The 13,114-nt window shown below is 34.6% G+C and overlaps 1 protein-coding gene and 1 non-coding gene across 11 annotated transcripts in view; both read right to left on the reverse strand.

Moving 5' to 3' along the window:
* Window positions 1-1,343: 1,343 nt before the first annotated feature.
* Window positions 1,344-13,114, reverse strand: part of STAG2 (STAG2 cohesin complex component) — a 194,999-nt gene continuing 183,228 nt past the window's right edge. For all 10 annotated transcript variants that reach the window (XM_077145994.1, XM_077145997.1, XM_077146000.1 and 7 more), the window contains one exon: window positions 1,344-3,269. In XM_077145994.1, coding sequence (XP_077002109.1) covers window positions 3,246-3,269 — 24 coding nt within the window. In that variant the 3' untranslated portion in view covers window positions 1,344-3,245. The remainder of the gene's footprint in view (window positions 3,270-13,114) is intronic.
* Window positions 11,702-11,805, reverse strand: LOC143672244 (U6 spliceosomal RNA). The gene has a single exon (XR_013169713.1). It is a non-coding gene; the product is annotated as a U6 spliceosomal RNA (small nuclear RNA).

Below are 13,114 nucleotides of genomic sequence, written 5' to 3' on the forward strand. Positions count from 1 at the left end.
TTAATTATTTATGCTGAAGTTTTTAGGGGGTAGTGTGCTCACATTTGCAATTTACTTTGAAACATTTTTTAAATGAGATGGATTGATAGAGACTATGTGATAAAATAAGTATAGTAAAATGTGTTCACTGTAAAATCCTTTCACCTTTGCTGTTTATGTGAAGCATTTCTAAGTATTAGGAAAAAATTTCAACTCCACTGTTAGCCTTATAGGAAGCCTAAGCATATCCACTGTTAGCCTCCTCTGTGTTCCCCTAACACCCAATAAATACCTTACATTGAACTTACTCCATTTTATTTTTCCCTGCATTATCCCAACCTCAGTGGACAATGTGGCTCATCTTTGGCTGTTTAGCCAAATTTGTTGACCTGAAGTATGTATTCAATGAACTTCACCACCTAGTTTCCTTATGACCAAAGGTCTCACACTTCATTAGCTTACTTTCTTTGGCTTAATCTTTACAGCTACTAGAATCATTTATATAACCTGGTACTCATCCATATGAACTCAAGTTTATTTTGCGGATATTGAAGACATCTCTTCTGGGCTATCCTACTGTTCTTCCCTAGCCTCTCAACTTTTAAAAACATATGCCATAGAACTCTTGATGGGCTCAGATTTAATTTATACCATCTTTGGAGAAGCCAGCTGGATAACATGCTCAATTCTACGGCCAATTCTACAACATCCTTAAAGATGCTCCATTTCCTCACCAGGGCATAATGAATATACCATTTTATCTTTGTGAAGTTACCTTTCTAATCCTTATGTATCAAGCAGTTCAAATTTTCTTAGAATTTAATGCCATAGTAATAGTACTAAATGATTAAGCTTAGAGGTTAATGGAGGACTATGCAGCCAGACTGCCTGGGCTTACTAACCATCTCTTACTAGGTATATAACTTTGCCCAAGGTATTTTAACCCATCTGTGATTCACTTTCCTCACCTTCTCCAGATTTGTAAAACAGATGTAACATGTTATTACCTATTCTCGTGAGGTTTAAGAGGTATTATTACACGTAAACAGATTTAAACAATACCCAGTTATTAGCTATAATTTAAGTTTTATGTACCCTGAATGAACAATGTAGACTTTGAAAGGGATTTAACCCATTTCAGGATAAGGTTAGGTAATAATGGTTTTAGGTTTCTATTTTAAAGTCTTAACCCAATTAGGGATTTAGTCTCATTTAAAAATACATATGGTTTATTAAAATACAAAATGGTTTTGTTTTTTATAAATTATTCCAATTTAAACATGGTAAAAAGATAACATTTAATTTCTAAACCATTTGTAGCCACCCTCCCCCTTCAATTACAAAAGATAAAACATACAACATCCTGTAGGTTTATTTTTATTCAAAAAGTTACTGTCTCAAGACATAAATACAAATCAGAAAACAGTACAATTAGGACAATAGAATGTGGAGGACAACAGGTTAGAGTAATATATAAAACATTTTTAGCTGGTTGAAAACAAAGCTGTAAGAACTGCTTTCACAAAGAATTACTCCTTTCAAGAATGAGAAAAAAAAATCAACTTAGGTTTAAAATCATATATACAGTCCTCTCAGCAGTTCTAGTAAATGCAATGGTGTGAAAAACAACATAGGCAATACTTTTGCACATAACAATATTATATTTGTTGATGGAAAATTTGTTAGACAAGTCTGGTTCCATTTGTTATTAAACATGATTTAATAAAATAATTGCATTTTATCATGATCTTTTAGCTAACCTATGGTTTTTGGCTACCACAGCCCAATGCTTGGTTTTTTACTCTAAAAACTGAAAGCCTTTTGGTATTCACCCATCTGAAGATATTCTTGTATTGCAAGCATATTAAGGCATGGAATGATTAAAATAATATACCTCAAGAACTGAGAGACGACTGACAAAAGATAGATACACATGTAATATAAGTTAATATTTTGTTTTAAATGATGTCTAGCTGCCTACGCTTCGCAAAATGAGTCGATGTCAAAATGGCAAGTAGCCACTTTCTGTTTTAAACTAATGTATTTGTGATGGACATAAAATGAAGTTTAAAGCTTAGCTTTCAAAGAATATTATGGATTATGAATTCTATTATCCCATCTAATTTACATACAGAGGAAATGTACTGTAACCTGTTAGAAGTATCTTTAACCTGAAGACTGCTTGCAAAGACAGATAGATAAAACAATATAAAATACAAATTTAAAAATCATTTTAAAGCATGAACACTCACGCTTTTCTATTTTTAAACATTGTTAAACTTTCAATATATTTCTGAAACCTCATAATTTTAAGTTGGAATTTAAAAGTAAGAAAAAACTAAACAAACTGCGCAATTATAAAATCAGCACCAATTTATATATATATATAATTTTATTTAAAATTTAGATCCCTATTCCCACACTCTAATAAGCTGTATAATTTTTTGTTTAGAATTTTTCTGCAAACATACTACAATAAGCTTCTTTTATTTGGAGACAAAATACAGTGGCACTACTGGAAGGAGTATCACAACATTACATTTTTATCTTAAAGGACAAGCAAACTTTCAGGGTTGATAAAGGGATAAGCATGTTTGAGACTGGTTACCTTCTGGCAGTTCACTGCATCTGGATATTTCTGAAAAGTATAGAGAAGCTCTTGGATTTTAAAAATATCTTAAAATACATTTTAGATGAAAAAACTGTAAAAGTTCTGCTTATAAGTTTACTTTTCTCCACAATTACAATATTTAAAAAAAAGCTTTGTTGATTGATGTTTTAAGCATTTAAATTGAGAATGCTAAAAACAATTCTATCCTATATTTTGGGTTGGGGGTGGGGAATAAATTCTTCCTTAACTTTGTTTCTTGGATGTAAACAGAAATCCAGCAGAGATCATCATTATTTAGTACACCTAGTAAATAAATGTGAGAGGATTCATACTGGTACCAAATACCTCTTCAGATTGTTATATTTTTTTAAAAAGCATGAAATAATTGATTCAAAAGCCAACTAACAGCGCATAAATAAAATATTTACTTTCTAAGAAAAACTGTAGCTTATCATCAAATTGTTTACTTGTCCTTTACTGTTTCAGGCAAACAAAACTGCCCCTCAATGCACTTGATCTTGGTAAGCATAAGTGTGTCTTGTTCTCCTTAGAGAAAAATCTGTACAGAATTTCACTGTATCTACCACACTTTATTTTAAAATTTCCTCTTCCACTTAGAAAATGACTTCACCACAGACTTAATTGCGTACTGGTATTAAAACATTGACACCCCAAGAACCTAATGAGAGAGAGGAAAAAAAAATCTTGTTAAAATAGCCATTCATTTATTTCCAAAATATATCTGTAAATATTACATTGATACAAAAACATGTTTAATACTTGCTAATATTAAATTTAATAACATGTTAATAGCACTTTGAAAACTTCCTTTCTCTTCAGATATGTAACTCTAGAACTAAACTGGACATCAATAAATAATGAAATAATAAAGCCAGGACTAATAAGGATGCTACTTACCTTACAAACATAACTGAGAAAAGATTTCTACTGAGTGAGCTTCCTGAGAGCAGGGGCCATGTCTTATTTATGTTTATATACACCCCAATCACTAAATAATGCCCTGAACAGAGGTACTCAACATTTGCCAAATGAAAAAATCAATGTGCTTCTTGATATACATGGTTTTTGAAAAGGCAGTTGAACATGCAGACCTAAAATACCCAAGAACAACACAAGTATGTAGATAATAGGAAGCTTTCTTTAAAAAACCCGGCCTAAGTGAATGAACAAAACTAAACATTTCAAGAAATCAAATAAGCTGAAATTTAGGCAAAATGACTTATAATGATGCTTTCCTATACATTTCAGTGGGGAAAGAATGTTGGCTAAAATCTAATTAAAAGTAATAACAGATAATGAGACAACTCCCCCTTTCTCACTAAACAAGAATGGGACATAAATCTTAGCTGAATATACTAAAAGTTAGGTTGGTCAATTAAAATTTTAGTACTTACTAGGACAAAATAAGTAATATTTTAAAATGCTATAATGAGCTAACAAGAATTATTATTAAAGTCAGAGTTAATGAACTGAGACTGGGATCACAATGGATTTTTACTTCTAAGTAATATCTCACTTTAAAAGAAGTTATGGTGAGGAAAAAAAACGAAGCTGGAGGTCTCACGCTGCCTGACTTTAAGGCATATTATGAAGCCACAGTGGTCAAAACAGCATGGTATTGGCATAAAGATAGATATATCGACCAATGGAATCGAATAGAGAGCTCAGATATAGACCCTCTCATCTATGGACATTTGATCTTTGATAAGGCAGTCAAGCCAACTCACCTGGGACAGAACAGTCTCTTCAATAAATGGTGCCTAAAGAACTGGATATCCATATGCAAAAGAATGAAAGAAGACCCATCTCTCACACCCTATACAAAAGTTAACTCAAAATGGATCAAAGATCTAAACATTAGGTCTAAGACCATAAAACAGTTAGAGGAAAATGTTGGGAGATATCTTATGGATCTTACAACTGGAGGCGGTTTTATGGACCTTAAACCTAAAGCAAGAGCACTGAAGAAGGAAATAAATAAATAGGAACTCCTCAAAATTAAACACTTTTGTGCATCAAAGAACTTCTTCAAGAAAGTAGAAAGACAGCCTTCACAATGGGAGACAATATTTGGAAATGATATATCAGATAAAGGTCTAGTATCCAGAATTTATAAAGAGATTGTTCATCTCAACAACAAAAAGACAGCCAACCCAATTACAAAATGGGAAAAAGACTTGAACAGACACCTCTCAGAAGAGGAAATACAAATGGGCAAAAGGCACGTGAAGAGATGCTCAATGTCCCTGGCCATTAGAGAAATGCAAATCAAAACCACAATGAGATATCATTCTCACACCCACCAGAATGGCCATTATCAACAAAACAGAAAATGACAAGTGCTGGAGAGGATGTGGAGAAAGAGGCACACTTATCCACTGTTGGTGGGAATGTCAAATGGTGCAACCACTGTGGAAGGCAGTTTGGCGGTTCCTCAAAAAGCTGAATATAGAATTGCCATACGACCCAGCAATACCATTGCTAGGTATCTACTCAAAGGACTTAAGGGCAAAGACACAAATGGACATTTGCACACCAATAATTATAGCAGCGTTATTTACAATTGCAAAGAGATGGAAACAGCCAAAATCTCCATCAACAGAAGAGTGGCTAAACAAACTGTGGTATATACATACGATGGAATATTATGCAGCTTTAAGACAGGATAAACTTATGAAGCATGTAATAACATGGATGGACCTAGAGAACATTATGCTGAGTGAGTCTAGCCAAAAACTAAAGGACAAATACTGTATGGTCCCACTGATGTGAACAGACATTCGAGAATAAATTTGGAATATGTCCTTGATAACAGAGTCCAGCAGGAGGTAGAAACAGGGTAAGATAATGGCCAATTGGAGTTGAAGGGATACAGACGGTGTAACAGGACTAGATACAAAAACTCAAAAATGGACAGCACAATAATACCTAATTGTAAAGTAATCATGTTAAAACACTGAATGAAGCTGCATCTGAGCTATAGGTTTTTGTTTTGTTTTGTTTTTTTTTGTTTTGATTTTACTATTATTACTTTTATTTTTTTCTCTATATTAACATTCTATATCTTTTTCGGTTATGTTGCTAGTTCTTCTAAACCAATGCATATGTACTAAGAAATGATGATCATGCATCTATGTGATGATGTTAAGAATTAATGATTGCATATGTAGAATGGTATGATCTCTAAATGTTGGGTTAATTTCTTTTTTTCCGTTAATTAAAAAAAAAAAGAGAGAAGGGATAATTGGAGCTGAAGGGATACAGACTGTACAACGGGACTGGATATAAAAACTCAGAAATGGACAGCACAATACTACCCAATTGTAATGCAATTATGTTAAAACACTGAATGAGGCTGCATGTGAGGTATAGGTTTTTTGCTTTTGTTTTTGTTTTTTTTTTCTTTCTTTCTATTATTGTTTTAATTCTTATTCTGTTGTCTTTTTATTTCTTTTTCTAAATCGATGCAAATGTACTAAGAAATGATGAATATGCAACTATGTGATGTTATTAAGAATTACTGATTGTACATGTAGATTGGAATGATTTCTAATTGTTTTGTTAATTCTTTTTTTAATTAATAAAAAAAATAAATAAATAAATAAATAAATAAAAGAAGTCATGGAACTCACATTGTTTTGATCTGAAGTGAGAGGTATTCAGATCAAGAAACAAATATTTGACTGCAGCATCTTTGTAATGAATTATCAAGTCAAGTGTTTTGAATCTCCAATAATGGGAACCAACAGGATTAATACATCTCACTTCTTACCTGTCAGCCACCATAACCCTCACCACTACTCACCCACTAACACCTCCCTGACCCCCAAAAAGTTTCTGAGTACTCCTTTGCCAGTTAGAGCCAGACTTTCAGTAGTTAGAATATTTCTACCAAAGAGGTCTAGATGATATGACTCTGGGTAAGGGAAGTTCTGATGATAAATAAAAGGATAAAATCTTAATTAGCAATTCTTAGAGTGTAGTATTTATCAATTTTATATTACAGATAATCCTAATAAAGAGAATCCCAATGCAGGAGAAGTGCCAACATTAGTAATATTTATTCTCTTTCTGTGCTAACACAAACCACATCTGTTTCTGATGCTAACATTAATAAGCAGTTTAAGATGCTTGGGTAATATAGCAACAGTGGCCCACAGTTTCAGAAAATGATCATTATCACAATGGGATAAACCTACTTTATTTCCAGATGTGAAACCAACTAAATTACCAATCTAGAATAATGAAAATGATCTGCTCAGAGATTTTATATTACCACTCCTGAATGGTGTGAAAAGATACCAGGATTTATCTAGTAATAACCTCAAGTACCTATACTACGGTGCATTGAGCTTTTTCACTTAGAAACAGAGAATCTTAGAACTTGGCATAAAAGGATGTAAGTCCCAATTTTATATTGTTTTAATGACTCACTTGTAGACCTGAGTTTAACTGAATGAAATGGAGTGTGAATATGGTTGAGGGAGGAGAGCCAGCAGCATGTATGGCACCAGAAGGAAAGATAGAGAATAAAGAGTGGGACACTGTGCCAGTTTGAAAGTATTATGTACCCCAGAAAAGCCATGTTTTACTCCTGATTCAATCTTGTGGGGACAATCCTTTCTTTTAATCCTTATTCAATATTGTAGGGTGCAAACTTTGATCATATTATCTTCAGGGAGATGTGAGGAACCCAATAGGATGTGACCTTTCAATTAGGTAAAATGTAAATCCACCCACTCAAGGTGGGTCTTGATTAGTTCACTAGAATCCTTTAAAAGAGGAAACATTTTGGAGAAAGTTTAGAGCTGTCAGAGAGATGCAGACACTTGGAGAACAGTTACTTTAGAGACACAGATGTTTGGAGATACTTGGAGTGACCAGAGAAAGAAGATGCCTAGACATGTACAGAACCTAGCAGTTGTCGCCACATGCCTTCCCATGAGATGCTAAGCAAGGCTGAACCTAGAGTTGTGTCTACTAGGGAGTAAAGGCCTAGAGATATTTAGAGAGGTAACTACTGACATCAGAAGTTGGAAGCAACAAACCAGGAATGAGGATCAGCAAACACCAGCCACATGCCTTCCCAGCTGAGAGAGGTGTTCTGGACAGCATCAGACTTTCTTGAGTGAAGGTAACCACTTAGCACATTAATTTGGACACTTTCACTTATAACTGCAATCATGTAACTTATTAAATTCCCTTTTTAAAAGCTGTTTCATTTCTGGTATATTACATTCCAGCAGCTTAACAAACTAATACAGACAATATAACTTAGGGAACCTAGAGAGGATAATGATAGTAATTTAAACATATAAATATAAGAATGTTTTTGCACAATGGAGAAAAAATGAGCATTAACATTGCAAGGTGTTGGGATGGTATATGGAAAAAAATACAATCAATGCAAACTAGGGTCTATGGTTAACAGTAAAGGTAACATGCTTCCACCACTAAATGTAATAAAGGCAATATGCCAAAGCTAAATGTCAATAAGCAGGGATACGGGGGAGTGGTATGGGATTTTTTGCAGAAGAAATGGAAATGTCCTCATATATAGATAGTGGTGGTGAAGGCATGGCTATGTGATTATACCAGGAACCACTGACTTTTTTACTTAGGTTGGATTGTATGATGTATGAATAAGACAGTTTAAAAATGAACAGACAGATACACATGCTGGAGAAAATGTGGACAGATGTACCTAGTCACTGTTGGTAGGGAAGCAGAGTAGTGCAGCCCCGCACTCTGGAGGACAGTGTGGTAGCTCCACAGGAGGCTAGACATGGGGTTGCCTTATGATCCTGCAAACCCTGCTGTTAGGCGTACACTTGGAGGAACTGAAAGTGGGGATACAAATTGACATTTGCACACTGTGGTTATGGTGGCAGTGTTCGAGATTGCAATGGATACAGGCGACCTAAGGGTACATCTACTGAGGAATGGAAGCGGGAATTGTGCTACATTCATACAATGGAACACTGAGTGGCTGCAAGGAATGAAATTGTGAGGCATGCATCTAGGTAAATGAACATGGAGGACAGTATATTGAGTAAAATAAGTCAGACACAAAAAGACATATTGTAACGCCTCACTAACATGGACTAACTATAATATGCAAACTCTGAGTCTTGAATTCAAGAGCAAAGGTTATCAGATAAAGGCCTATTATAAAGGTTCCTAGATTATAAGCTCTTACAGCAGTCACATCCATTCCAGAGTGGTAACTAATATTCCTAAATTCTGAAATGTTCAGTTCTTTGTGTATAAAACTGGTTATTCCATGGAACTTTGGTTATCTGTGTGACACCTGAGACAAAGCTAGAGTTCTGTAGCTATGACAGCAGCACTACCCTGTTCAGAAACTGTTAAAAATACTGAAGAAGTATTTCAATTAGATATGAATGAAGTTGATTTGGGTCAGAATAAGGTGAATCAGGCTAACGGGCAATGATATTGACTATATCTTAAAACTTCAAGAGACCAAAGGATGGGATGTTTATTTTGTACAATATTTATATTTTTGGTAGAAACTACCTAACTTATTCAAACACCATAATTAAGTGTAACCATGAATAGGGATTGAGATCTTGTTGGTTTATCCAGGTTGGTGTGATACCCTGCTATACCCCAGAGTAATCTGGACAGAACATTAAAAAGGATTTGCAATGTCCCCTTGGGGGACTTGGGAAAAAGGTGGAAATATTAAACTTCCCCACCTGAGGAGACCTGATATTCTCACAAGTATTAGGGACTGCCAAGTTGATGGGCCTGGCCCTTTATCTTGGAGACTGCCCTTATGAAACCAACTTCTGCAAATGAGACACTAAGCCTACTTATGATTATGTTAAGAGTTATCCAGAGAGAACCTCTTATGTTGCTCAGATGTGGCATCTCTCTCTAAGCCAACTCTGCGGGTGAACTCACTGTCTTCTTCCTATATGGGACATGACTCCTAGGGGTGTAAAGCTCCCTGGCAAAGTGGGACATGATTCCTGGAGATGAGCCTGGTCCTGGTATCATAGGAATGCAAAAGCCTTCTGGACCAAAAGGGGAAAGAAATATGAGGTAAAACAAAGTTTCAGTGGCGGAAAGATTTCAAATATAGCTGAAAGGTCATTTTGGAGGTTATTTTTATGCAGTATATAGATATTCCTTTTCAGTTTTTGGTGTATTGTAGTACATAGAGGGAAATACCTGAAACTGTTGAACTGTAATCTAATAGCCATGATTCTTGAATATGAATGATTAACTTTTAAGGTATGAACATGTGAATGTGAAATCCTTGTGACTGACATTCTCTTTATCCAGTGTAGGGAGAGATGAGTAAGAAAATAAAGACAAATAAATAAATAAATAATTGGGAGGTATGGGATGTTCATGATGAATGATGATGATGAATGCACAGTTATATGATGATGCTGTGAACCACTGATTATACATTTTGGATGATTATAAGGTATGTGAATATATAATATGGATCAATAAAACTGCATATAAAAAAGATGATACTATAAGAGACAGAAATGAAACACCAAAACAAAAAAACAGATATAGGCTATTGTATAAAGGGAAACATTTTTTTTACATTAATAAATCTGTTATTCCATTTTTAAATTATTGTTGAGATGGGGTAAATTTTAATGTATGTCTTTAAAAAACTAATAATAATGTTGACCATAAATATTTGTAGACTTCTAAAGATACCTGAACCTTTAAAGATTATTGAGCAACTGGTTATATGACAGACTGCTGCCATCATGTGGTCACATTATAAAACTACAAGTATAGGCATGTGCACATTTCCCTAATCTTGGTAGCAGAAGCAACTGAACTGCTAAATGCTAAACTACTAAAAATTAAGAATAAAGATCTTATTATCCTAATATTGTAAATAAACACAGGAATGCCACAACACTGCTGTTATTGAGAAATAATGATAGATCCATTATCTTTGGCTTCACTAAGACTGTAGTTTTCTCTAAACATTAAGTGTCAAAAATGGATATATACATATTTTACTTTGCTGTTTCATTATTTTAGTTATCTGAAGAACAACTTTTTTGCAAATCTAGTAAGGGACTAGGCAAACAAATGGTTAAAGTTCTCCTAATTTTAGATACAGGTGAAAAAAATATGGAGATCTCTACTGCCACTACATTTTCACTACAGTTAACCATTTCAATTTCTAAATGACTTTTCCTGGTTTTCTTCCACATGAGGTCTAATTTTAGATTCAGGAAGTACAACAGCAGAGATAACATGAGAATTTTAAATAAAAAAGAACTGACATCAAAATACTACTCAAGACACCAGTTTGTGAAACTCTGAGTGAGTCAAGAATCACCTCTTGAGTCTTAATTTGGTTAGTTGTAAAAGTGGGAAGGAATTCTACCACCTTTCTTCAAGTTGCTGAGATCAAAATAATGCATGCCTAGCACATTCAAGTTTGACAGGAACATAAGCTCTCAAATACTAGCTTCTGTTCTTTCCATTTCAAATAGTAGCTTCCATTTTTTCCATTCAAGGTTCATGAGAATATAAACTCCTTGAAGACGGGGAAAATGTCTTATTCATTTTAGTACCAACTTCCAGCTCTATAAATTGCTTAATGAATATAATTCATCACATCTCTGTTTGAAAATATTCTAGCTCTTTTACCCCTCATCACAATCAATGCCTTTGTGGTTTAACAAATTGGGAACACACATACTCTTAGTTACCACAGAAATCATATACTTCAATGTGGACTTAAACTATAGACTTATGTGTAGAAGTCAGTCATCTATATGCCATGATTTAAAGTTTTGCTATTCTATGGTCTGTGGATCTGATGCATCAACAGCACTTGCTAGGAATGCAGAATCTCAGGCCATACTCTCGACCAACTGAAGCAGAGTCATTTTAATAAGATCTCCAGATTATTCATATGCACATTAGAATCTGAGAAACACTGATTTACAGGATCCCAAGGCATCAGATCTCGTCAAAGATTTCTCTATCTGCTGCTCTCAAATTACTTCTTTTGGGTCAAGTAGCTGGTCTTATTTTTATTTTATTTTATTTTTTTTATAAAATTTTATTTTTTTAAAAAATATGGAATACTTCATGAATTTGCATGTCATCCTTGCGCAGGGGCCATGCTATTCTCTGTATCGTTCCAATTTTAGTATATGTGCTGCTGAAGCTAGCACATAGCTGGCCTTATAACATGTCAGTGTGCATTAGTTTTTCAAAATATTTCTAAGGGCTCTCTGAAAGCAGAATATGAGAAGGGCAAGGAGGGAATGGCAGAAATCAGGGCATATACAGCAAGACTCAAGAGTATGGATAGCAGGTATTAGGAGGAAGGAGCATAAGTGGGTAGACAGTAAAAAGTGAGAAATAAGTGATTTATTCATTTGACAAAAAAGACCTAAACACCTGCTATGGAAGGTAGAACTCGATGCAAAAACCTGCTCCTCGTCCAAAGGAGTTCAATCTATTGAGGGACTTGGTCATGTAACATCCTATCTCACTACATTTCTCTATAATCACAATAAATGCATAGACAAAGGTGTTATGGGAACTGAGAATAAAGATCCTATTTGGAGAGATTAGCAAAAATTCCAAAAGTAATGCTACAACTGGTATTAAAGGAAGAGTGTACTGAGGAAAATGGCCATTCCTGGCAGAGATATAAGCTTATACAAAGCCATGGAGTTGAGAAAAAGCATAGTTTACTTGAGGAACTACAAGATTCGGCATGGCTGGAGTACAAGATACATATAAGGAAAGGGCCAAGGTTAAGGGTAGCAGAGGGGCCAAATCACGAAAGGCTTTTGTTTGCCAGGCTAAGGGGGTAGAATTTTTTCTTATAAGTAATTGAGAAAATGAATAAAAGACTTAAAACTATAAGTGAAAGAATCAGATTTGCATTTTAGAAAGATGATTCCAGCAGAGACATAAAGGATGCTTGGGGACTGGGAGCTGGAGGGTAGAGATAGCAAGATTAGTTTAAAAGCTACTGCAGTTTGAAGGTAAAAATTGTTAAGAATCTAAGGTATTGTTGTCAGGGAAAGTGTAGCAGAGTGGACTGGTATGAAATATACAAGGAAAAGAACTGATAAAACCTAATAATAACCAATTACGGGTTGCAGGGGTATAACTGACTCTTCATGCTAGATATTTCAATCCCATTCTCTTCATTACCAAAGCCTTGGTTCAAGTTTTCATTATTTTTCACTATGACTTCTTGCTACAATTATCCTCCTAATTCATCATACCCATCCATAAATAATAAGGAAATCTTTCTGAGATGTGAATTCTGATCATGCCACTTCCTCATCTGAAATCCTTCAATAGGGCAATCCAAGCCTACGGGAAAAGCCCAAATTCCTTAACATTCAAGTTCCATTCTGCTAGGGCTTCAAAGGCCCTTTATTTTTTTTACCACCACTGCATGCTGCTCCCTACCCCCTTGAAATCCTGTTTCTTTTTCTCATGTCCAATTGTTTTCATCCA

This window comes from Tamandua tetradactyla, chromosome X (genome assembly GCF_023851605.1).
Source record: "Tamandua tetradactyla isolate mTamTet1 chromosome X, mTamTet1.pri, whole genome shotgun sequence".
NCBI classification, from domain to species: domain Eukaryota; kingdom Metazoa; phylum Chordata; class Mammalia; order Pilosa; family Myrmecophagidae; genus Tamandua; species Tamandua tetradactyla.